This window comes from Peromyscus eremicus, chromosome 14, assembly GCF_949786415.1.
Source record: "Peromyscus eremicus chromosome 14, PerEre_H2_v1, whole genome shotgun sequence".
In the NCBI taxonomy this organism is placed as follows: Eukaryota; Metazoa; Chordata; class Mammalia; order Rodentia; family Cricetidae; genus Peromyscus; species Peromyscus eremicus.
Genome location: NC_081430.1, coordinates 24,415,995 through 24,442,636, shown reverse-complemented (window position 1 = coordinate 24,442,636; position 26,642 = coordinate 24,415,995). Strand labels below are relative to the sequence as shown.

The 26,642-nt window shown below is 43.0% G+C and overlaps 1 protein-coding gene and 2 non-coding genes across 3 annotated transcripts; 1 reads left to right on the top strand and 2 right to left on the bottom strand.

Annotated features, from left to right (window-relative positions):
* Window positions 1-1,738: 1,738 nt before the first annotated feature.
* Window positions 1,739-1,902, bottom strand: LOC131924733 (U1 spliceosomal RNA). Its single transcript, XR_009383029.1, has one exon. It is a non-coding gene; the product is annotated as a U1 spliceosomal RNA (small nuclear RNA).
* Window positions 1,903-2,799: 897 nt separating this feature from the next.
* Window positions 2,800-25,787, top strand: Eapp (E2F associated phosphoprotein). The gene is made up of 6 exons (XM_059279289.1): window positions 2,800-2,976; window positions 6,186-6,367; window positions 7,730-7,825; window positions 13,268-13,385; window positions 17,043-17,156; window positions 25,248-25,787. The coding sequence occupies exons 1-6, from the start codon at window positions 2,903-2,905 to the stop codon at window positions 25,513-25,515; spliced, it is 852 nt and encodes a 283-aa protein (XP_059135272.1). The 5' UTR covers window positions 2,800-2,902; the 3' UTR covers window positions 25,516-25,787.
* Window positions 17,545-17,650, bottom strand: LOC131924708 (U6 spliceosomal RNA). The gene has a single exon (XR_009383008.1). It is a non-coding gene; the product is annotated as a U6 spliceosomal RNA (small nuclear RNA).
* Window positions 25,788-26,642: the final 855 nt, after the last annotated feature.

Genomic DNA, 26,642 nt, shown 5'->3' with positions numbered 1-26,642 from the left:
CAGGGCAGGAGTGAGCTGGCTTTTGCGAGTTATCCTCTGCAGTGGGTGTTTTCCTCCCCATGGGAACATTTTAAAATGTCTATTATTTTGTTGAGACTGGCTCTCGCCACATAGCTCATTATATAGACCAGGCTGGTCTCAAACTTACAGAAATCTGCCTTGCTTTTGCCTCCTGAATGCTGGGTTAAAGATGTACCTCATCGTGCATAGAAAAAAAAAAAATTAAGCTGACGGCGGTGGTGCAAACCTTTAATCCCAGCACTCGGGAGGCAGAGGCAGGCGGCTCTCTGTGAGTTCGAGACCAGCCTGGTCTACTGTGTGAGATCCAGGACAGGCACCAAAACTACACAGAGAAACCCTGTCTCGAAAAACAAAAACAAAACAAACAAACAAAAAAAAAAAAAGAAAAAAATATGCATGGACATGTTTGTGTGCACTTGCACATGTATGTGCAATGTGGGCAGAAGTTAGAGGTTGCAATAGAATATCTTCCTTGATCTCTCTCTCTCTCTCTCTCTCTCTCTCTCTCTCTCTCTCTCTCTCTCTCTCAAAAACTGAGGCAGTGTCTCTTGCTGTGAACCGGAGCTGGCAGATTCAGCTAGTCTATAAGTTTATAGCCAGCTTGTCCTGGAGAGTCAGTCTCCTTTCTCTACTTCTGGAACTGGAGTTACAACAGATGAGCTGCCCGGACTCAGTGCTGGAAACGCTGGTCCTCTGCAAGAGCAGTGAGTGCTCTTCATCACTGAGCTACCTCTTCAGCCCCTTGTGCCGTTTTTGTGAGTGCCTGTAAACACAGTTTCTGTGAGGTGATGTGCACAACGGCTGCATCATGTTGGGAAGACAGCATTTCACAGCTCTCCTCCCACACTGTCAGTTCTTACATTGTTCTGGCCCTCTTCTGAGTTCCCTGAACCTTGGCTGGGGGAGGTTGGTGTAGACCACTCATCAGCAGTTGAGCACTCACAGTTACTTATTCTCAGCATTTTTACTGGTTGTGGATCTCTGCAGTAACCACTACATCAACGTGCAGCAGAGAAACGTTTCTCTGACCAGACAGTTGAGAACAACACAAATCTGGGTATAAATATACATATTTAGAAGGCAGTTTGACAGCATGATCGTTTAGCACAACAGCACTCCTAGTGAACATCTGTAACCCCAGCACTCCTAGGGAGACTTTTCCTCCTAGTGACATATTTCCATACACAGACAAGCTTAATAAAATTCACTGGGTCACAAATGATGCCTATCTTAGGGTTTCTATTGCTGTGATAAAAACCCCATGACCAAAAGCAACTTGGTCAGTTCACATCACCGTCTATCACTGAAGAAAGGGCAAGAATCAAGGCAGAAGAAACCCGGGGGGCAAAAACTAAAGCAGACGACACGGAGAGGGAATGTTGCTTCAGGCTTCCGTAGGAGGTTTGCTCCATCTCCTGCACCCACGACCACTCAAGAGGAGGCACCACCCTCAGGGCTGAACCTCCACCACAAACAAAACGATCTACCGGATCGTCATCCAACGGCAGGCATTATTAAAGATGTGGTTTCTTAAAATAGCGTGTGTCTACAACCCAAAGGCCGTAAAAATATGGTACCTTTCAGTTTTGCTACGTCCTTTTAAGGGCAGTATTCTCATCATTTACCTAACAGCAAAATGAGATCTAAAAGCGTTTCATTACTGTGGGCTGCCACTGTACACTAAAGTAAAAGATTCTCTTCTTAAAACTTTCAAAACCAGGGGAGAGCGCGAACGCAGTCCCCCACTACCACAAATTATGCAGTCGAGTTTCCCGCATTTGGGGAAATCGCAGGGGTCAGCACATCCGGAGTGCAATGGATAAGCCTCGCCCTGGGAAAACCACCTTCGTGATCATGGTATCTCCCCTGCCAGGTAAGTATGAGTTACTCAGGCCGGGCCCAGGCTCTCCATCATTACAGTCATACTCATCACTTACGGCCTTTTCTTTACAGTGCCTTCTTTCCCTCACATTCCCTTGATCTAACGGTGCACTCTTAAAACACCCTGGACGTCATGTGAATCTTATTCATCTGCGGCGTGGGAAGTCTACGTGCGGGGAACCGGCATCCTCTGCGTGCATGTCATTTACATGCAGTACGCCTCTGTGGTGACGTTGCGGGAACGCGTGTGTGGGACACTAAAGTAAGACTCCGCCCGCTAAGGCTGGAGGCCGGAGGGGCGGGGCTTGTTGTTTGAGGGTCAAGTCTGGAAACCAAAAGGGAGGTGAAAACCTGTCTTCGAGGTCCGTGGCCGCCCAGGGGCTCACAGGCTTTGGGCAAAAAAACAAAACAAAACAAAACAAAAAAACCCTTCTAGCTCGTCGTTTCCGCCAGCGGATGGAACTCATCCTCACAGGATTCAGCTCTAGGAGATTCACCCTTGTAATGTTTAAGTACTTATAGAAAATCTTTTTTTCCATGGTATTTTTCTGAGTTCTATCATTTATTTGCACACAGGCACTAAGCCTAATAAAAACCTGGGGAGAAAGGCCAAGATAACAACTTGGAAGAAAGAAATCAGAGTGGGTGGAGGCACACAACTGTAATCTCAGCGCTCCGCAGGTCAACGTGGGCGAAGCGAAGTCAGCCTGGGCTACACGGCGAGTGTCAGGTCAGTGAGACCAGTGCGACCGCCTCGAAAACTAAAGCAACAACAACAAAAACCCATAAAAAGACAACTGCTGTTTCCAGCGGAAAAGAAAACGCAAAGTACCGTGGTGATCCCGTCCCGGCTTTGCAGCTTGGGAAGGCCTGCGCAGGCGCACCGGAAGGACTCGGGTTACGAGCGGAAGTGGGGTCTCCGGACGCTTTAGGGAAGGAACCCGCGGAGTACACAGACGCCGCGGCCGTCCGTGGTCCCCGTAGGCTCCCTTAGGCCGCCATGAACCGGCTCCAGGATGACTACGACCCCTACGCGGTGGAAGAGCCGAGCGACGAGGAGCCGGCTCTGAGCAGGTGGGCCGCCGCCCCGCGGTGTCCGCCCGGCCCTGGCCGGGGCCGTAGTGCTCGACGCGCCTGCCGAGCCTGGGCGCCGCGTCGCCCGCTTCGCTTGTAGGAGCCTCGGGGTGCCTGGTGAGGCTGCTCAGTCTCTGGGGGAGCCAGGATGGACAGCAGTGCGGGAAGAGGGGTGTCCCGGAATCACGGGGGCCCCGAGCGTAAATCCTCAGATGGAGCCCTGCTTCTTTCTTACCGTTTACTAGCACTGGGACCGAAGGCAAGTCGGTTCTCGGCTTCGCATCTGTAAATGGAAATACGAGTGTGGAACTGGTGAGGGCCACGGGCCTTAGCATGAGGTACTCATCTGGAAGACTGTCAAATAGAAATAACGGAATACTGAACGGGGAGTATAAATAGAAATAATAGAGATAAATACAGAATTCTTGTCTTCCATGGGCTTATCTTATAACGGGGAATGAAGTGCGTATCTTCGAAGGCCATCGTAGATGACCTCAGATAGGCATAGATGAAGTTCTGTGGTACTTTTGGAAAGGGAGTATTTATCGTACTTGAGGGAACTTGGAGTGTTTTTACTTACACACATCTACATCTTCCCCCCCCCCCCATTTTCTTTAACCTTGCTGAGTATTAAACCAGGATATTTTTATCTATATGTTTTTTTTTTTAATTTCAATTTTAGTTTTGAGACACGGTCTCATTGTGTAGCTCTGCCTGGCTTGGAACTCACTCTGTAGACCAGGTTGGCCTTGGATTCAGAGATCCACTTGCCTTTGCTTCCAAGTGCTGGTGTTAAAGGCTCGCACACACACACCTGGCTTGTTTACTTCTCTATTAACCTAGATTCTAGAACAGTGGTTCTCAACCTTCCTAATGCTGGGGCCCTTTAATATGGCTCTTCATGTTGTGGTGACCCTCAACCATAAAATTATTTCGTTGCTTGTCTGGGTGCTCTGTGTTGTGTGGGTTGGTCAAAGAAAGTTCACTCCAAGACGAATTTTAGGCTTTCTGGCAGCAGGAAGGGGCAGTTTCTATGAACTGAACCCTGAATAACTGCACAAAGATGTATTTATTGATTGTTACACAGAAGTTGGTTTTTGAGTAAAACAAGTTCCCCATCCCAAAGCCCCTGATCTAAAGTCATATGTCCTTCTGAAGAAAACATCACACCTATGCCTCTTTAGTCCTTACTATGTACTGTTTGCAGTACCCAATAATCCAAGGTATCTAGGTGTGCCCGGACCATCTTGTGACCAAAGTCATGCAAAGGCTCTAAAGCTCCTTCAGAAAGACAACTCTATAGATAGCAGCCAAGGCTCACTGTCTTCCACAATGATTTCTTCAAGGTCAAAGTACTGCTAGAAAACAACCATTCCTTTTGAAGTTTACCTTTGATACAATGAAAAACAACTATTTCATTCTAATGTAGATACAATGATTCTACTAATTCTTCTTGCTACAGTTGCTACTTTATAATTTCGCTGTTATAAAGTATAATGTAAATATGTATATGCAGGGTATCTGCTATGTGACTCACAAGGGGGTCATGATTCACAAGGGGCTTGAGAACCACTGCAGAAAATTAAGGCATGTCCGCTGGGAAGACGGTTTAGTTTGTAATAGCACTTGCTGTGCGAGCCTGAGGACCTGAGTTCTAGCCCCTGAACTCGTGTAAGAAGCTGGGTGTGTTAGTACTGTCTTTAATCCCAGCACTTGTGTGGTGAGATGGGAGGTGGAGACAAGCGGAGAATTCAGGTCATCAGACTTGGTGACAGGTACTTTACCTGCCGATGAGCTATCTTGCTGGCCCCAACTTAATTCATTTTTGTTGTTTTATTCCTCCTAATTTCTGATTTAATTCTATTATAATTCTGTTGATAGGAAACTAATCACAGAAGGCAATATAAATTGACAGAAGTTGTTTAGGAGAATTCAGAATGTAGTGTTAGTTTCTTGGGATTAGTGATATAGCTCAGTGGTAGAGCAGCTGCCTAGTGTGCGTGAAGCCTTGGGTTCAGTTACCAGCACCAGGAAAAAATAATCATTGTACATAGTTTTCTCCTTTTACAGTTTCTGGAGCACTGTATCTTTTAAATTATAATATTTAATTGCTTTATATTTTATGTTGATATATTAACTGTATATTAATTGTATATATATTTTGTCTAAATAAAACTCTCAGTTCTGTGAAGTAAGCTTTATTAGTTGATAGAATTATGACTTGGTACAAGTATTGGAAAGCAATGTGATAATACAAGAGGTTAGAAAGAGGGATGGAAAGATGGCTCAATGGTTAAGAGTATTGGCTGCTCTTCTAGAGGACCTGGGTTCGATTCCCAGCACTCACATGGCAGCTCACAACCATATAACTGTAACTCCGGTTCTAGGGGATCCAGTGCCCTTTTCTGGCCTCTGTGGACACCAGGCAACACAGTTGATGCACAGATATACATACAAGCAGAGCAGAATACCCATACACACACACACACACACACACACACACACACACACACACACACGAAAGAAGAAGCCAGGCAGTGGTGGTGCACACCTTTAATCCCAGCACTCAGGAGGCAGAGGCAGATGGATCTCTGAATTCGAGGCCAGCCTGGTCTACAGATGAGTTGCAGGACTACATAGGAATCTTGTCTCGAAAAACCAAAACCAACCAACCAACCAAACAAACAAACAAAAACCCAACCAAACAACCAAACAACCAAATAAAAAAACTAGAACAAAACCCCTGAAAATTGGAAGGATTAGCTGATGTATTGTCTACTAATGATCATTGCTATATGTAATGTGATAGGTATGTCAGATGTAAATTTGTAAAACTTATATTTGCTGTTGAGCAGTAAGATGATAGAAGTTTTAAGTGATTTTATTTTGCTTTGTGATGCTACACTTCAAACCTAGGGCCTTGCACATGCTATGTGAGTGCTCTACCACTATGCCACATCCCAGCCCTGATTTTAATATTTTTAATATTCGGGGTTGGAGAGATGGCTCAGTGGTTGCTCTTCCAAAGAGGTCCTGGGTTCAATTCCCAGCAACCACATGGTGCCTCACAACTATCTATAGTGGTATCTGATGCCCTATTCTGGCATAAAGGCATACATGCAGATAAAGCTCTCATATACATAAAGTAAATAAATAAATTTAAAAAATATTTTAATATTCATATTTCCTGTGCTTTAAATGTATGCTAGTTCTGAAGATGAAGTGGATGTGCTTTTACATGGAACTCCTGACCAAAAACGAAAACTCATCCGGGAGTGTCTTACTGGAGAAAGTGAGTCATCTAGTGAAGATGAATTTGAAAAGGAAATGGAAGCCGAACTGAACTCTACCATCAAAACAATGGAGGATAAGTTATCCTCTATGGGGACAGGTAAGCTTGGGGCTCAGCTCTCACAGACAGCCTGTAATGGATTGTGTTCTTCTGTGTCTCTCTGTGTAGGTGTTCAAGAATCATTCATTGTGTGTTTGTGCGTGCATGTGTGTGTGTGTGTGTGCGCACGCGTGTGTGTGCACATGCGCGCGAAGTGTATGAATGATGGGTGGTGATGGGGGTCTTGTGTTTACTAGGCAAATGTTCTACCACCAAGTTACAGCCCAGCCTCTTAAAATTTTGAGACAGGGTCTGGCCAAGTTACTCAGTCTGGCCTTGAACTCACTGTAGCCTTCGTGATCCTTCTGCCTCTGCCTCCTGAGTAGCTGGTGGCAGATCTGCATGAATGGGTCTGATTAATACAGTACTTACTAAATGAAGGAATGAATGTGCTTGACAATCTCTACCAGAGTTTTTACTAATGACTGACATGTGTCATGTGTTATTGGAAAGATACTATTTCGTAGCAAGTACTTGTATTATTTCCTTTTGTAGTTTTTAACACATGCCGGGCATAGTGGCACATGCCTTTAATCCCAGCACTCAAGAAGCAGATCTCGCCGGGCGGTGGTGGCGCACGCCTTTAATCCCAGCACTCGGGAGGCAGAGCCAGGAGGATCTCTGTGAGTTTGAGGCCAGCCTGGGCTACCAAGTGAGTTCCAGGAAAGGCGCAAAGCTACACAGAAAAACCCTGTCTCGAAAAGAAAACAACCAAAAAAAAAAAAAAAAAAAAAGAAGAAGCAGATCTCTGAGTTTGAGGCCAACCTGGTCTACAGAGTGAGTTCCAGAACAGCCAGGGCTACACAGAGAAACCCTGTCTCAAAAAAAAAAAAAAAAACAAAGAAAACCACAAGCATACAAAACATTTTTAGGGTTTGATGGCAGATTTAATGGCATGTCACTGCAAATTCCTGTCTCTTTGTAGTGAGTAATAAACATATTTCTTTTTAGCTCTTTATGTATAATTTACTTGACCCAAAAATTGGTTTGTGAAAGTAGGACTGATGCCCCTTGAAGCAAGACATCCCTTTCCTGTTCTCCATGGCTATTTGTATTGCGAATTAAAAGGTATATAGAATGTATATGCTGAAAACCTGGAAATACAGCATTTAAATTTTAATTGGATTTTTGGGGAGAAAGAATGATTTTCTCCTAATTTGGAAAACTCGTCAAGGAGTAATTTCCTATTTGTGCCTAGGACACAGATACCACATAAGTCACTGGTATAAACATATTGACACACAAATGAGACTGTGAATAAATTAATACTGTTTGAAGTGATGGAGATATATATGGAAGCCTTTTGTTCTTTTTTGGGATCAGATGTGGTTTAGTTTGTAAACTTTACTTCTGGTTTGGTAGGGACTTCCTCAGGAGTTGGGAGTGGTGGAGGAGTTACAACGAAGTACTATGACGACATTTATTTTGATTCCGACTCTGAGGATGAAGACAAAGCAGGTGAGTTCCTTTTGTTTAGCAGTGTATTCTGTGAACAATATCTGCCTTAGCAGTTACTTGATAGTAGATTTTTCATCTGAGTTTTATTTTTTTTTAAATCTTTCGTTAATGGGTATTTGGCCTGCATGTATCTGTGCACCATGTGCATGCCTGGTGCCTTTGGAGGCCTGGAGAGGGTGTTAGATTCCCCAGAACTGGAGTTAGAGATGTTTGTGAGCCACCATGTGGGTGCTGGAAATCAAACCTGGGTCCCCTGGCCAAACCTGGGTCCTCTGGAACAGCAGCCAGTGCTCTTAACTGCTGAGCCATTTTTCCAGCTCCTCTATTTAAAGTTTATTTTATTTTATTTTATTTTTCTCGGAGCTGAGGACTAGTGCTTGCTAGGCAAGCACTCTACCACTGAGCTAAATCCCCAGCCCCTAAAGTTTATTTTTAAGAAATAGGCTAAGCCAAGTGTGGTGGCCACGTCTTTAGTCCCAGCACTCAGGGAGACAGAGGCAGGCCAGCCAGAGCTACACAGTAAGACCCGATCTCAAAAGAAAAAAAAAGAAAGAAAGAAATTGTATGTTGTTGATGGAGGTGCAGAATTGGTTAGTAAGAAAGGCAGATGTGTGCGTTACAACAGCAGTTCTCACCATGTGGGTCGTCGAAGAGCATCAGAAAACACATATTTCCAGTGTTCTTAGGAACTGAGACACTGCTCCTCTATCCTCCTTTCCGTAGTCTGCCCACGTGCAGATAGACCCACACGTGAGTACCAACCCCTTCACATACACCCTGAACAAATAAAGGTGTGTGTGTGTAGACCCATCGCACATGTGTAGAGAGCAGCTGATGGGTTGAAAGAAGCAGTATTGGAAGTAAAACTACACTTGATGAATTGTAATTACTGGGTAATGTAAAATCATCAACTACAGCAAGAAAAAAATCTGTACCATGGGAACTTTATCTGGCTGCTGATTGGTCTTTTATATTCTGCTATGGTTGATGTGAATACTGCCCCCTATTGATAGTAGATAGTAACAGGTATGTAAACCACAAAACAACAAAAAACAGAGAATGGTAAATCATAGGAATTTTTTTTTGTTTTTTGAGACAGGGCTTCTCTGCATAACATCTCTAGCTGTCCTGAAACTCACTTTGTAGACTGGGCTGGGCTTAACCTTACAGAGATCCACTTGCCTCTGCCTCCCAAGTGCTGGGAATAACTGGCCAGTCATAGGAAATTTTAATGAACTGCATTGACTGAAATAGGCTATGTATCATCTTTTGTCTTATAAAAGCTATTGTTATATATTGTTTTCATTAGAAAACCATCCTATGACAATGGATTATGTATAGAAAAATGTTAAGAAACTGTAGTGAAGATTTTTTTACAGTATGGTTTTACCTCAATAATTACAGCAGAAATTTAGAAATCATGATTTGTTATTTGTTGTGAAGTTCTATTAGCAAAGTCTATGAAGGTGAACACACTAAACGCCATTTTGATAGCGAGCCTCTGAGCTCTGCCAGCAAGGATACCAACTAATTTAGAAGCAAAGCCGATGGACTCAGGAAAGCCTGACTTGCCAGGCGGTGGTGGCGCAGGCCTTTAATCCCAGCACTTGGGAAGTAGAGGCAGGTGGATCTCTGTGAGTTCGAGGCCAGCCTGGGCTACAGAGTAAGTTCCAGGACAGCCATGGCTACACAGAGAAATTGTCTCAAAAGAAACCCCCCAAAAAAGGAAAGCCAAAATTGACACTGGTGGCAAGTACCACAAACAAAATAGAGCAGCCATTGAAGCTTCCTATTTGGTGGCACTCAGACCCGCCACAGCTATGACATCTCATACCGTTGCTGAGGAGTTACTGTTGCCTGTGGCCAAAGACAGTGTCCAAGTTATGATTGGAGATGACCTTGTTACATAATTAATACAGTTTCCTTATCTAAGGACACTGTCTGCAGAAGAATAGATGGCATGTCTGCTGATATTCTTGATCAGGGAATCCAGGAGATCAAATCTGCTCCACTCCATATTTACTGTGCAGCTCGATGAATCCACAGACACTGCAAACTGTTCACAGTTACTGGTTTACAGGAGGTATATTAATGATGGCGACGTTAAAGATGAGTTTCTTTTTTGCAAAGCTCTTGAATCAATAACCACTGCATGTGAAGTATTCGACATGGTTCATTTCTGAAAGAGCGGAAGATCTCTTGGGAAAGGGTTTGTGGTGTTGGCACAGACGGTGCTCCTGCTGTGCTAGGGTGTCGATCTGGACTTCAGTGTGGTGCTCAGTGAGGCACCACAGTCATCGGGCCTCACTGTGTGATTCACGGGCAAATATTAGCAGCGAGGATGCTGCCACAAGGGTTACAAGAAGTCATGGAAAACGTAATAAGTTCTGTCAGTTTGTCACCGTGAGAGCGCTTTAAACAGTCGACTGTTTTTACAACTGCAGTGAGTTGGATACTCCGAACAAAGCTCTGCTATTTCACACTAAAGTGTGATGGTTGTCCAAAGGAAACGTTTTAAAATGTGTTTTTGAGCTTTGTGATGAACTCAATTTTATTTTAGACTTATTTACTTATGTATTTTATGTACATGAATGCTCTGTCTTCATGTACACCAGAAGGAGGGCATCAGATCATGTTACAAATGGTTGTGAGCCACCATGTGGTTGCTGGGAATTGAGCTCAGGACCTCTGGAAGAGCAGCTAGTGCTCTTAACCGCTAGGCCACCTCTCCAGCCCCCTCAGAAAGCAAGACTGTAGTTGGAAGCACTTTTCAGCGGTGAAAATGAATTGCAAGGGCTGGAGAGATGGGTCAGTGGTTGGGAGCAGTGGCTGTTCTTCTGGTAGACCCGGGTTCAATTCCCAGCACCCACATGGCAGCTCTCAACTGTCCCATTTCCAAGGGAACAAAGACTACTCACCCATCTCTCTCCAGTTAAAAAAAAAGAAAAAAAAAAAAAAAGAAAATTATTGCAGAAAATAGCTTACTTGGTGGACATCTTTGCCACCTTGAATGAATTAAATTTATCACTGCAAGGACCAAATGCAGCATGCCTAGATTTGTCTGAAAAGATCCGATCATTCCAAATGAAACTTCAGCTTTGGCAAAAATAAATAAATAAAAAAAAAGATGAGACAGCACAAGAGGAATTCACTGAACATAAACAGCCATGCAGTGAGAACTGACTTCTCTACGATGCCATTACAGAATTCTGGATCGAGTGTCTGCACTCATTTCCTCTCTTCTCTGAGACTGAGTTGCACCTTCTTCCATTTCCAACAACATATCTTTGTGAAACAGGGTGTTCCAGCTTACTGGTTATCAAGCCTAAATACAGAAGTAGACTGTGCTTTTGCAAAGACTGCCCTGAGAATTTCTGATCTGGTGAGAAAGAAGCAGTCTAAACCTTTGCACTGAGGTTGGCTTTTTATACACACTGTTGCAAAATGTAGCAGTGTAGTTTACTGTTGTTATTAAGATTGTTACCCTTGCTACACCAAGCTTCAAGACAAAATTTTGTTTATTTGTAATTAAAAATAAATATTCCACAATATATAATTACTTATTGTTTTTGTAATTAATCACTGTGCTTTAATTATGTTCATTTTGTAGCTGCAAATACATCCTGCTTATCAGATATTTACATTATGACTCATACAGTAACAAAATTACAGTTATGAAGTAGCAACGAAAATAATTTTATGGTTGGGGGTCACCACAACATGAGGAACTGTATTAAAGGATCAAAGTATTAGGAAGGTTGAGAACCACTGGATTAAAGGCATGTGCCACCACATCTGGCTGGAAATATATATATATTATATATATATATAAATTTTATATTTATGTATCCACACATACATGTTTAGATACATGCACACATACATGTGTATATATAAATATGTGTATGGTTGTGTGTATACATACATACATATATATATATATAAATATATAAATATATAAATATATAAAAATATTTTTTTCTCCCCATTTTCAAGACAGGGTTTCTTTGTAGCCCGTGGCTGTCCTGGAACTTGTTCTGTAGACCAGGCTGATCTTGAACTCAGACATCCCTTTCAGGGGCGTGTGCCACCACCATCCGGCTCTTAGGTTTTTATGTTGACCTCCACCTATTTGTTACATGTATTAGGCTGGCCTCCAGCTCACAGAGACCTAGCTGCCTCTGCCCTGCCCTACTACCCTCCACCCCACAGTGCTGGGATTAAAGGACCACACCTGCCTAAGAGCATAGTTTTAGAAGTCTGCTTTTTTGTTTTAAGTACTTTGGGTCCTCAAGAATGTTAGGCAAGGGGCTAGAGCAGTGGTCACAACCCACAGGTTGAGAAAATTGCATTACATTGTTAATGGTACAATTAGAAATATACATATAGCATTTTCTAACAATATCAATTTCAATATATATAATTTGTATACAATATAAAACAATCCAATCCAATGTAAAGTATTTACATTTCTTTCTTTCTTTCTTTCTCTTTTTTTTAAAATAAGAACCTTAAATCTAATCTCCTTTGCTTAGCCCTTTTCCTCACCCTTTACAACAACTTGTAACCAACCCCCCTAATCAATGAAAATTATCCCAGACCCAAAACCCATTAAAAGACCTAAAAGACCAAAAAAAACAATCACCCCACACCACCTCTTGAGGAATGTGGGCGTCGTATTCTTGAAATTGCTTCCTGCTGGGCTAGAGAGATGGTCCAGAGGTTAAGAGCACTCGCTGTTCTTGTAGAGGGCCTGGGTTCAGTTCCCAGCACTCACATTGCCCCTCACAGCTGTCCATAACTCCAGTTCCAGAGGACCTGGGGCCCCTTTTTGGCCTCAGCAAGCATTAGGCATTCATGGAGTATATTTGTATACATTCAGGCAAAACACTTATATCCATAAAATAAAAAGCGATAAACCTCAAAAGAATTACCATTTCAGTTTTAAATATTTTTGTTTTGATTTTAGTATTTATTTGAGAGATGGTCTCAGAGTGTAACCCCATCTAACCTAGAATTCACTATGCAGCCCAGGCTGGCCTTGAACTCAAAAGATTCACCTGCCTTTGCTTCAGGAGTGCTGGGATTACAGGAGTGCCCCACCACGCCTCCTCTATCTTTAATTTAGTGTCTTAATTGGACAAAACTCTTATTTGAAGAATAGCAGTATTTATTTAATTTCATGTAATGTTTTTTGGGGTAAGGTTTTGTTTTTGTTGCCAGGGTGGCCTGGGACTCACTGTGTAGTCCAGGTGTGGCAGTTCTCCTGCCTCGACCTCCTGAGGGTTGGGATTGCTGGCTAAATGAAGGCTTTAGACATCCTTTTAAAGGATAATGTAAATAGAATAATACATAGTATGGGAATCAGAAGTCATTTTATATTAAAGAGTTGTAAACTTTAAGCATGATTCTGATCCATAGTCTCAACCTTTTAAAAATTAGCACACGTGACCAAGAAAAAGAAGAAGAAACAGCGCAGGATCCCAACAAATGATGAGCTGCTGTATGACCCTGAGAAAGACAACAGAGACCAAGCCTGGGTTGATGCACAGAGAAGGGGGTAAGAATTTAAATCTGTAATCTTTAGAGAAAGAGTGCTTTTTCCCTGCTTTCGTATTTTACTGTATTTGTATTTATTTTCACACAAACACTTCAAAAACAATTTGAAGACGAAAACTTGAATAGTTTATTCGAAAATAACGAGCAAATTTTAGTCAGGTAATTGATTATTTACTCATTCATTTGTTTGTTTATTTATTTATCTATCTACTTATTTATTTGCAAGACAAGGTTTGTCTGTCTAGCCCTGACTGTCCTGGAACTCACACTATGGACCAGGCTGGGCTTGAACTCAGATCCACCTGCCTCTGCCTGGAATTAAAGGTCTGCTCCATCACTACCTGGCTGAATTTTTCTTTATTTTTAAAATAGATTCTCATGTAGCCCCTGCTGCTTCAAAACTTAGTATGTGGTTGGGGCTGGCCTTAAACTCCTGGTCTTGCTGCCTCTACCTTCCAGATGCTATCTGGAGTTACAGGTTTGTGTCGTCACAACAGTTAATTGTTGAGTTATTGGTGGATCTAAACTGTCATAGTCAGTCTCTTCATTTAAGAATTGTTCTTGTGAGACAGGGTCTTGCTATGCAGCCCTGGCTGGCCTGGTACTCATTATGTATGTTGCTCTGTACAGCAGTCCCTCCTCAACCTCTTTAGTGCTGGGATTATAGGTATGTGCCACCATGCCTGGCCTTCTCTCTTACCACCACCCAATGGTACTAGGAATTGTTTGAACCTAGGCTCCTGAGCATACTGGGCAAGTGTTGTATCACGGATCTCTATCCTTAACCTTCCTTTTTTTTTTTTAAATTTTATTTATTTATTTTATGTATATGAGTGCTCTACCTGCATGTATGCCTTTATGCCAGAAGAGGGCATCAGATCCCAGTATTGATGGTTGTGAGCTATCATGGTATGTGATGGCTGGGAATTGAACTCAGGACCTCTGGAAGAGCAGCCAATGCTCTTAACCACTGAGCCATCTTTCCAGCCCTGGCTTTTTGCTTTTTAAAACAAGGTCTCATTAAGTTGTTCAGGCTGGTCTTGAAGTCACTTTGTAGCCCAGTGGGCCTGGAACTTGCAGTCCTCCTGCCTCAGCTATATCAGAAGCAGGGATTATGGGCCTGTACCAGTAGGCCTGATTATAAAACTATCTTTTCAGTGGTTGGTTGGTTTGTATTTTGGTCTTTCCAAACTAGCTTTTCCCTAATAGACATGTTAAAACTTTTTTTTTTTTAATTTTTTTGTTTGTGGAGACAGGGTCTGTCCCAGACTGGCCTTGAAGTCCCAGGGCTACCCTGGCCTCCCAAATACCAGGATTATGAGTATGTACCATCAGGCTTATTTTATAATTTTAAATTATTTTGAGAACAGAGTTTTAGCTTTTAAGTTAATTTTATTTTTTGATGTCTTGGAACTCACTCTGTAGACCAGGCTGGCCTTGAATACACAGAGATCCGTCTACCTCTGCCTCCCAAATATTTTTTGTTATTTTGTTTTTTAGTCCCGAGTTCTGAGATTAAAAGTTGGCATTACTTTGCAGGCCCAAGAGCAAAATGCTTTGGTGGCTCGTCTGCACTGTAGCCCAGTACTCTTTTTATGGCTGAGCAGTGCCATTGCATGGTATATCTTGATTTTTTTTTTATCCAGATGTCCACCCAAGGATGTTCTAAGTACCTTTTGACTGTCATGAGTAGTGTTGGCAACAGTGGTGTACAGATGTTTGTTTGAGTCCCTACTTCTGTGTTTTGGTTACAAATCTAGGAGGGGCATTGGAGGATCACATGGTAACTCTGTGTATGAACTTTTTGTGTGCGGTGCCGGAGATTGAATTTATGCTGTTGTACATGCTAGGCAGGCACCTAGCTGCTAGCTAGCTGCTGAGCTACACTTGGTGCCCAGGAGGCTGTGCTTCAGTCCAGATGGGGATGGCTGTCTGTTTTCCAGGTCTGGAGGGTTGATGTTGCTGTGGGATCTCTGTACACACCCTTAGCTCCAGTTCTTTCCCTGTGCCCTTTTCCTCGCTTGGATTTATGCATGTGCTGCTTCCTCCAGCGCCCCCTGCTGTTTACTTCCTGAAACTTCCTTTATTTTGTTTTGGGGTCAGGCTCTCCAAGGAAGCATGGTTTGGCCTGGGATTTACTGTGTAGCTCAGGCTGGCATTGGGAGCTTTTGTTCTTCCTGCCTTAGCTTTCCACTTTACATTTATTTATTTAAAATTTAGTATTGCTATGTGCATGCATGGCAAGGCATCCTTGTGGAGGTCAGAGGACAGCTTCTGGGAGTCAGTTCTCTTTCCATCATGTAAGTTCTCCAGGTTGAACTCCGCTTGTCATGTTAGTGGCAAGCACCTTTACCTGGTAAGCCATCCTACCAGCTCCTCTATCTTCAGTTTTTGTAACAGTCTCTACTGAACCCAGAGCTCTGCTCGGCTGAGTTCCAGGTATCTGCCTGTCTCCATCCTGCTGTCCCGGAGAGCACTGTGGCCCGTGCCTCTGTGCCTGCTCTTTATGTGGGCTTTGGGCTCTTAGCTCAGGCCTTAAACTTTGCAGAGCAGGTGCATCTCCAAGCATCTCCCCAGCTGTGCCGTGCCCCTCCCCCCCAGGTGCTCTGAGCTCACTGTATAGTCCAGGCTGAGTTTGTAATCTCCTGCTGTTGTCTCTGTACTGCTAGGAATACAGGTGTGGGACACCTTGCCTGGCCGATTTACATTTTTTCAGACAGGGGACAAGGTTTCTCTGTATAGCTCTGTTTGTCCTGGAACTCACACTGTAGACCAGGCTGGCCTTGAACTCAGAGATCTGCCTGCCTCTACCTCCCAAGTGCTGGAGTGAAAGGCCACCAGTGCCTGGCTTAAGTTTGTGACTACAAACGTAAAAATAGTTTCTCAGATTTTCCTTGTTTTTGGTCTCTTAAGTATCTTGAATCATGGCCAGATGTGAGAAAGAGTTAGTTTCCTGTTAGAATTCACCTGAGATTTCCTCACAATCACACTGATATTATGGGTTTTGGTTTGTTGTCAGATTTGGTTTTTATGAGACACATTTCATTTTAGCTCATACTGACCTTGAACTCTGGATCCCCCTGCTTCTGTCTCTGGTGCTGGGATTTCAGGCATGGACCACCACATCCCACCACACTGTCTGCTTTGAAAGAAAATTACTGTGTGCAGTCCAGACTTAAGGAGTTAGGCTCTGCCACCTTGAAATTTGATTTCATTTATTTATTTATTTTTATTTTTTAGCACTTTTTTTTTTTTAAACTTTCTGCCTCTCCAAGATGTTTTAGATAGATCTTGTAAACCAGATCCCTAGAATTATCCATTTCTGGTGCTGGAGAGATGGCTCATGGGTTAAGAGCACTTGTTCTTGCAGAGGACCTGAGTTTGGTTTCTAGTGCCCACATGGTGACTCTCAGTTCCTGGAGACCCCACACCTTCTTCTGACCTCCCAGGGCACCAGGCATGCATGTAGTGCACTTAGCTACATGTAGATAAGACATTCATATCCATAAAGAAAAATAGATAAAAAATATAAATAATAATAATGAAGTAACTAGTCATTTCTCTGAGTACTGATTCCATTTTCTGGACAGTGACATTAGAAACCAGGATTTGGTTGATTAATGTATTTTTCCTTCTCAAATGTATTTTTCTGTGTTAGTTATCATGCTTTTGGATTGCGGAGACCACATCAGAAACAACAGCCTGTCCCAAACAGTGATGCTGTTTTGAATTGCCCTGCCTGTATGACTACACTGTGCCTTGATTGCCAAAGGTAAGAGACAGAGGTAAACATATCACATGCACCCAAACGAGCGTACTCCCACCCTCGAACAAACCTTTCCCAGAACCAAAACAGTTTGGTGGGCCTTTGCTTAAATCAGAAGTAGACTTTTTTGCTGTTTATGTAAACATTTATTTGACCAAAATGTAGAAAAGTAGTAACTATAACATACGATACAGTTGCAGGAATCTGAAGAACAGAGTGGGTTTGCTGAAAGTTCATCTCTCTGGTAGTGTGATGCTTAAAACACAGGAGCGAGAGCAAGGCAGGGTTGGTGTACCCCTTGATCCCAGCACTCGGGAGGCAGAGGCAGGAGGAGCTCTGTGAGTTCAAGGCCAGCCTGTTCTACAGAGCTACACAGAGAAACCCTGTCTCAGGAAAAAAAAAAAAAAAAAAAAATTAATGTCATCCTTGAACAGGGGCATGCTAATTTTCTTTGTATTGTTTCAGTTTTAATATATGTGCTGCTGAATTGAATCGAGCACAAGAGACAGTTTTTAAAAATAACAGTTATTAACAGTTATTGCCGGGTGAGGAGAAGCACATCTTTAATACGAGCATTTGGGAGGTGGAGGCAGATGGATCTCTGTGAGTTTGAGGCCAGCCTGGTCTACAGAGCGAGTTCCAGGACATCCAGGGATATACAGAGAAACCCTGTCTTGAAAAGCCCCCCCCCCAAAAAAAAACTATTATTAGTGCAATTATTCACTAATAGTAATTCAAACCTCTGCTGGTCTGTAATCCCAGTACTTGCAGGTTCAAACAGGATGATTGCTATAGGTTCAAGACTGCTCTCAGCTACAAAGTGAGGACCTGCCTCAAAAAACAAGAATGGGCTGAGAGGTGGCTCAGAGGTTAAGAGCACTGGCTGTTCTTCCAGAGGTCCTGAGTTCAGTTCCCAGCAAACATGGTGGCCCACCACCATCTGTAGTGAGATCTGGTGCCCTCTTCTGGTGTGCAGGCGTACATGCTGGCAGAACACTGAATACACAATAAATAAACACATCTGTAAGAACTCAGGTTTGGTTCTCAGCCCCCAGAGGGCAGCTCAGGGGATCCAGAACCTTCTTCTAACCTGTGCAAGCATCAGGCATGCATGTGGTGTACATACATACAGACAAAACAGTTGTACATATAAAAATACAATAAATCTTTGGTTTTTTTTTTTTTTTTGGAGACAGGGTTTCTCTCTGTTGTAGATCCCTGGCTGTCCTGGAACTTGCTCTGTAGCCCAGGCTGGCCTTGAACTCAGAGATCTGCCTGCCTCCCAAGTGCTGGGATTAAAGGCGTGCACCACTGCTCCTGGCCTAATCTTTTTTCTTTTTTTCTTTATTTTACATGCCAACCACAGTTTCTCCTCCCTCCTCTCCCCCTCTTTCCTCCCCCTACCTCCCTTCTACCCCTTCCCCATCCACTCCTCTTCCATCTCCATTCAGAAAGGGTAAGGCCTCCCATGGGAGTCAACAGAGCATGGTACATCAAGCTGAGGCAGGACCAAGCCCCTCTCCACTGCATCAAGGCTGAACAAGGCATCCCACCATAGGGAATAGGTTCCAAAAGCCCAGCTCATGAGCCAGGGACAGGTCCTGGTCCCACTGCTAGGGGCCTCATAAACAGACCAAGCTACACAACTGTCACCCACATGCAGAGGGCCTAGGTCGGTCCCATGCAGGCCCCCTAGCTGTCAGTCCAGAATCTGTGAGCTCCCATAAGTTCAGGTCAGCTGTCTCTGTGGGTTTCCCTGTCATGTGTCTTGACCCCCCCCCCCCCTTTGCTAATATAATCCCTCCTCCCTCTCTTCAACTGGGCTCCTGGAGTTCAGCCCAGTGCTTGACTGTGGTTCTCTGCATCTGCTTCCATCAGTTACTGAATGAAAGGTCTATGATGACAATTAGGGTAGTCACCATTTGATTACAGGAAAAGATCAGTTCAGGCACTATTGCTAGGAGTCTTAGCTGGGGTCATCCTTGTGGATCCTGGGAGTTTTCCCAGTACCAGGTTTCTCTCTAACCCTATAATGGCTCCCTCCATCAAGATATCTCTTCCACTGCTCTCCCTCTCTGTCCCTCTCCCAACTCGGCCATCCTGATCCCTTATGTTCCCACCCCTCCACACTCCCCCTTCCCCCAGTTTACCCAGGAAATCTCATCTATTTCCCCTTCACAGGGTAATCCATGTGTCCCTCTTAGGGTCCTCCTTGTTACCTAGCTTCTCTGGGGCCTAAACTTTTTTTTTAAACAAAACAATACAAACCTCAAATAATTCTAGACAGAACATTAAGTGTTTCTGACTTTGGTTGAAGTGTCAGCCACTGTTGTGAGGTATCATGGTCCTCTTACTTGCATTTTGTTTCCCTCCAATTGGATTTTAGACTTGAATCAGTTAAGTATTTCTGCACATATGGAGATTTAAAGTGTGTGTTTTGTCGTTGTTTGTTTTCGGAAACAGTCTCGCTATGTAGACTAGGCAGGCCTCAAACTCTGGGCAGTCCTTTCTCGTCTCTAATATACTGTGGTTCCTTGCTGGCTCCTTCCTGTAAGAGTTCTCTAGAATTTGGTTCAAACTGCACACATCTAAAACCACAGCATTTGGAAGGTGGAGAGGAAGAGCCTGATTTCTAAGCTTACTTCAGCTACATATCAAGTTCAAGTCCAGCTTGGATTGTATAGCAAGACTTTGTCTTGAAAAATAAAATTTAGGTGAGATGGCCTAGATGATAAAGATGTTGGTAAACCACCCAACCTGAGCTCCACTCCAAGACCCATGTCGTGGGAGAAGAGAACTGACTCTCTCTGAGCTCCACATACATTCTGTGCTGTGTGCCCACCTCTCCAAACCCCACCTCCACAGATGCAGGGCTGGCATGGTGGTGCATGCCTGCGTCCCCGACCTGGAAGGCAAAGCATGAGGACCAAGAGTTAGAGGTCAGCCTTAGTTACAGAGCTGGTCTGAGTAAAGACCTGCCTCAAAAAACTTAAACATAGCCAGGTGGTGGTGGCGGGGGCGGCGGTAGCTGCTGCCGCTGCCGCCGCCGCCGCTGCCGCCGCCGCCGCCGCCGCCGCACGCCTTTAATCCTAGCACTTGGGAGGCAGAGGCAGAGACAGGTGAATCTCTGTGAGTTCGAGGCCAGCCTGGTCTACAAAGTGAGTTCCAGAACAGCCAGGACTGTTACACAGAGGAACCCTATCTCGAAAAATTCAAATAAATAAATAAGCAAAAATTTAAACATTTTCCATCAAATTCCCAGCAACTTTTTTGTCTTCCTAAGTTTGTTTGTTTGTTTATTTTTTGGTGTTTTGAGACAAAGTTTCCCTGTGAAATAGTGCTGGCTGTCCAGGAACTCACTCTGTAGACCAGGCTGTCTTCGAACTCACAGAGATCTGCCTGCCTAAAGGCGTGTGCCACCACCACCCAGCTGTCTTCCTAAGTTTAAGAAACAAATTTAAAAATTACTCTAGAAATAATTATTTTTTCTGGGATCAAAGTTGTCCCCCCCCCCCTTTATTTTTTATTTTATTTTTTTCTTTCGAGACAGGGTTTCTCTGTGTAGGTGTGAGTCCCCACCGCCTGGCTTCCCCCCTTTATTTTTATTGTATGTGTACTGGTGCTTTGCTTGCACGTATGTCTGTGCGTTGTATGTGTGCACTGCCCACAGAGGCCAGAAGAGGGTGTCAGATCCCTTTGGACTGGAATTATAGAAGGATGTAAGCTGCCATGTGGGTGGTGGGAATCGAACCCAGGACCCTGGAAGAGCAGCTAGTGTTCTTAACAGCTGAGCCATCTTAAAGCAATAGGAAAAAAAATATGCTGTTTTCTACTCAGGTGGCAGAGGCAGGTGGTGAAGGGACACTAGCCCACTGGAGCATGTGGCTCTGGCAGGCCTTGCCCTTCTCCGTTCCCTCTGCCTAGCTAGAAACTGTTACTGTTTAGGTTACGTCCCTAAAGCTAGCCCCTAAGGGCTGTCCCCTTATTTGGCCACTTCCTCCTCCTGAGGCTGACTACCAAGGACCAGCTATCAAAGTATTGAAGTCCAGCAATCAAAAGCTTCCTTTGGTTCACCTAATTAACATGCCCAGTCAAGATATACCACTGTATCCTAGCCCATTCTAACACAGACCACCCTTTTCCTCCTCTTAAATATTACACCTGCAAGCTCATTTGCTGCCTGAGTCAGAAAGCAGCCACTTTAACTTTTCTTCCCCACTTAATAAAGGATCTCTCTGTGAAAACAGGTGTTTGTGTGTAGTTTGTGCCTGATCTGGGGTCCGTGAGGGACACCCCTCCCAAAAAAAAAATTATTTCTAGAGTAATTTTTGAATTTGTTTCTTTTTTTTTTTTTCTAAACATTTATTTATCTTATATATGTGACTACCTTATCTGCATGTGTGACTTTATGCCAGAAGGGGGCATCAGATCCCACTATAGACAGTTGTGAGCCACCATGTGGGTGCTGGGAATTGAACTCAGGTCCTCTGGAAGAACAGCCAGTGCTCTTAACCACAGAGCCATCTCTCCAGCCCTTGAATTTGTTTCTTAAACTTAGGAAGACAGCTGGGTGGTGGTGGCACACGCCTTTAGGCAGGCAGATCTTTGTGAGTTCGAAGCCAGCCTGGTCTACAGAGTGAGTTCCTGGACAGCCACTGGACAGTTTTGTGCATGGTGACAGATATGGATCTCAGGTGGGCCTCTGAGAGTTCCAGGCCAGCCAGGGAAACATAGTGAGAACATATCTCAAAAGGAGAAAACAAAATTTTATTATTTTTTATTTATTTTTATTTATTTTTCTATTATCAGCTTGATACAGTATAAATTCTTATCCTAATAGTGAAACGTTTCATTGAGGCTTGCCCAGTAATTGAGTAAAACTAAAACTTATAAGCCAGAGTCATCCTAGGGTCCTCCCTGCTATATAGCCTCCCTGGTTCTGTCTGTAGGTTGCAGTCTGATTGTCCTTTGCTTTATATCTAGAATCCACTTATGAGTGAGTACATACCATGTTTGTCCTTCTGGGTCAAACATATTTTCTTAATCCATTCTTCTGTTGACGGGCATCTAGGTTGTTTCCAGGTTCTGGCTATTATGCATAATGCTGCTATGAACATGGTTGAGCATGTATCTTTGTGGTATGATTGAGCATTCCTTGGGTATATGCCCAAGAGTGGTATGGCTGGGTCTTGAGGTAGATCGATTCCCAATTTTCTGAGAAACTACCATACTGATTTCCACAGTGGTTGTACAAGTTTACATTCCCACCAACAGTGGAGGAGTGTTCCCCTTGCTCCGCATCCTCTCCAACATAGACTGTCATTAGTGTTTTTGATCTTAGCCATTCTGACAGGTGTAAGGTGATATCTCAGATTCAATCAGTCGTTTTGATTTGCATTACCCTGATGACTGAGGATGTTGAGCAATTTCTTTCTTTCTTTTTTTTTTTTTTTGGTTTTTCGAGACAGGGTTTCTCTGTGTAGCTTTGCGCCTTTCCTGGAACTCACTTGGTAGTCCAGGCTGGCCTCGAACTCACAGAGATCCGCCTGGCTCTGCCTCCCGAGTGCTGGGATTAAAGGCGTGCGCCACCACCGCCCGGCGAGCAATTTCTTAAATGTCTTTCAGCCATTTGAGATTCTTCTTTTGAGAATTCTGTTTAGCTCTTTAGCCCATTTTTTGATTGGATTGTTCAGTATTTTGATGTCTAGTTTCTTGGGTTCTTTATATACTTTGGAGATCAGTCCTCTGTCAGATGTGGGGTTGGTGAAGGTCTTTTGCCATTCTGTAGGCTCTTTTTGTCTTATTGACCATGTCTTTTGCCCTACAAAAGCTTCTCAGTTTCAAGAGGTCCCATTTATTAATTGTTGCGCTCAGTGTCTGTGCTGCTGGTGTTATATTTAGGAAGTGATCTCCTGTGCCAATGCATTCCAGAGTACTTCCTACTTTCTCTTCTATTAATTTTAGTGTAACTGGATTTATGTTGAGGTCTTTGATCCACTTGGACTTGAGTTTTGTGCATGGTGACAGATATGGATCTAATTGTAATCTTTTACATATTGACATCCAGTTATGCCAGCACCATTTGTTGAAGATACTTTTCTTTTTTCCATTGTATAGTTTTAGCTTCTTTGTCAAAAATCAGGTGTTCATATGTGTGTGGATTAATGTCAAGGTCTTCAATTCGATTCCATTGGTCCGTATGTCGGTTTTTATACCAGTACCAACCTGTTTTTATTACTATAGCTCTATAGTAGAGCTTGATGTTAGGGATGGTGATGCCTCCAGAGGTTGCTTTATTATATAGGATTCTTTTAGCTATCCTGGGTCTTTTGTTTTTCCACATGAAGTTGAGTATTTTTCTTTCCAAGTCTGTGAAGAATTGTGTTGGGATTTTGAATCTGTAGATTGCTTTTGGTAAGATTGCCATTTTTACTATGTTAATCCTACCTATCCATGAGCATGGTAGATTCTTCCATTTTCTGATATCTTCTTCAATTTCTTTCTTTAGAGATTTAAAGTTGTTATCAAAAAGGTCCTTCACTTGTTTAGTTAGTGTTATCCCAAGGTATTTTATATTATTTGTGGCTATTTTAAAGGGTGATGTTTCTCTGACTTCTTTCTCATCCCTGTTATCATTTGTGTATAGGAGGGCTACTGATTTTTTTGAGTTGATCTTGTATCCTGCCACTTTACTGAAGGAGTTTATCAGCTGTAGGAGTTCCCTGGTAGAATTTTTGGGGTCACTTATATATACTCTCATATCATCTGCAAATAGTGTAAGTTTGACTTCTTCCCTTCCAATTTGTATCCCTTTGATCTCCTTTTGTTGTCTTATTGCTCTAGCTAGAACTTCAAGTACTATATTGAATAAATATGAGGAGAGTGGACAGCCTTGTCTTGTTCCTGATTTTAGTGGAATCGCTTTGAGTTTCTCTCCGTTTAATTTGATGTTGGCTGTTGGCTTGCTATAAATTGCCTTTATTATGTTTAGGAATGTTCCTTGTATTCCTGATCTCTCTAAGACCTTTATCATGAAGGGGTGTTGGATTTTGTCAAAGGCTTTTTCAGCATCTAATGAGATGATCATGTGGTTTTTTTTCTTTCAGTTTGTTTATATGGTGTATTACACTGACAGATTTTCGTATGTTCAACCATTCTTGCATCCCTGGGATGAAACCTACTTGGTCATGGTGGATAATTCTTTTTGATGTGTTCTTGGATTTGGTTTGCCAATATTTTGTTGAGTATTTTTGCATCAATGGAAAACAAAATTTTAAAAGCTTCAAATGGAGCCAGGCATGGTGGCACATGCCTTTGAGCTTGGTAATCAGGAGGCAGAAGCAGGCAAATCTCTGTAAGTATGAGACCAGCTTGGTTTACATATGGAGTTCCAGGCCAGTCAGGGCTACACAGTGAGACCCTGTCTAAAAAAAATTAATTTTTTCAGTGCTGGAGATCAAACCTCAAGACTTTGGGCATGCTTTACCATTGAACTATATTCCCAGCCCAGCAATATGTTCCCATTTATTTATTTGTCTGTCTGTCTACTATCTGTCTGTCTATCTATCTATCTATCTATCTATCTATCTATCTATCTATCTATCTATCTATCTATTTTTGAGGCAGGGTCTCTGTGTAGCCCTGGTTGTCCTACAACTCACTATGTAGTAGTCTGTCTGTCTGTCTATCCATTTATTTTTGAGGCAGAGTCTCTATATAGCCCTGGTTGTCCTAGAATTCACTATGTAGATCAGGCTGGCCTTGAACTCACAGAGACCCCTCTGTCTCTGCCTCCTTAGAGTGCTGGAATCTAAGGCGTGTGCCACTGTGCCCAACCTTACATTACATTTAAGAAATATATTTCTCCATGGAATGATGGTGCATGCCTGCATTCTCATTATTTGAGAGGTTGAGACAGGAAGATTGTGAGTTCCAGGTTAGCTTTTGTAGGTCTGTCTCAAAAAAAATAAGTAAATAAACGACTCTTTCAAATTTAATCCCCATCTTTATTTTGGTGGCTGTTCATGTAGGTGTTCTCAATTTGATCTAAAAATGACTACTATTAAATCCAAACTCTCCTTTTTATTCTCCTCCTAGGCATGAATCCTACAAGACTCAGTACAGAGCAATGTTTGTGATGAATTGTTCTGTCAACAGAGAGGAGGTTCTAAGATACAAGAATCCAGAAAACAGGAAGAAAAAGCGGGGTGCTAAGAAGATGAGGTCTAACCCTGAAGGTCCCGTGGAGACAGACGTGGAGGAAATCTATCACCCTGTCATGTGCACAGAGTGTTCCACTGAAGTGGCAGTCTATGACAAAGATGAAGTCTTTCATTTCTTCAACGTTTTAGCAAGCCACTCTTGAACAGTGTGACAGGTAATTGACTTCCCAGCACTGTATAAAGCAGATGTGGACTCCTATTTTCCTCTTTCCTAGTCATATCTTTCAGTGACATTGAGTCATTAAAACAGTATTTATCTCTATGGAAAGAATGGTTATCAACCTCTACTTCTTCTCCCTTTTTTCTTTTTAATTTTCCCATGAGTAATGACGGGACTGATTATTCATTTCATTTTTGGTGCATCTTTGAAGACTTTGGGGTTCCTTATTTATTAAATTAGCTTCCTGGAATTAAATGGTTTTGGAGTATTTGTTTCTTAGTGTTTGGTCCATTTTTTATTGCTATAACAAAGTACTAGAGGTTGGGTGCTTTATAAAGAAATGAGTTTTAGGGGTTGACAAGATGGCTCTGCACTTGGCATGCAAGCCTCACAACCTGGGATTGTTCAGTCCCTGGAACCCTCAGTGGAAGGACAGGGTAACTTTCAAGTTTTCCTGTGACTGACCTAAACATATGTGCAGGAGCGGGCGGGCGCGCACACACACGCACACCCACAGAGGACCTGAAAAGTGGGGGAGTGTTGACAAGTTGGTGGGGTAGCAGACAGAAATGGGGCAGCAAGTCAGAGCAAAGTTGAGTGGTGTGCATGTGAAAATGTTTTGTATGCTTACTAAAAACAACACTAAATAAAGTACTATTAACAACTATTGTTCATGTCCTTTCACTTAGAAAAGACTTGAGATATCACGTATTTCCTGAGGCTATTTGGGCTGGACACAGTTGTGCTACAGTGTTCCCCTCTGATTTTCATCCATAGCTTTGAATATCTTTCTGTTCTTTTATCAGGATGATTGCTGTAACTGACCTGTAGGTGATTGTATCCGAGATGACAGTGTTTCTCAGCATAGCCTTCTCATTTTATCACTATACGTACTTTTCTCTTTATGTTAAGCAGCTGCCCATAATCCTTTGAAGGATCACTTATAGCCTTCTTTTGCCTCAACTCTCTTAACCTTCACAGGACATCATGTAGCCCAGGCTGCCCTTAAACTCACCATGTAGCTGAGGATGACCCTGAGCTCCTGATCCTCTTGCTCCTACCTCCCTGTTGCCTCGATTATAGATGTCTGCTCTACCTCCATTTTAAATG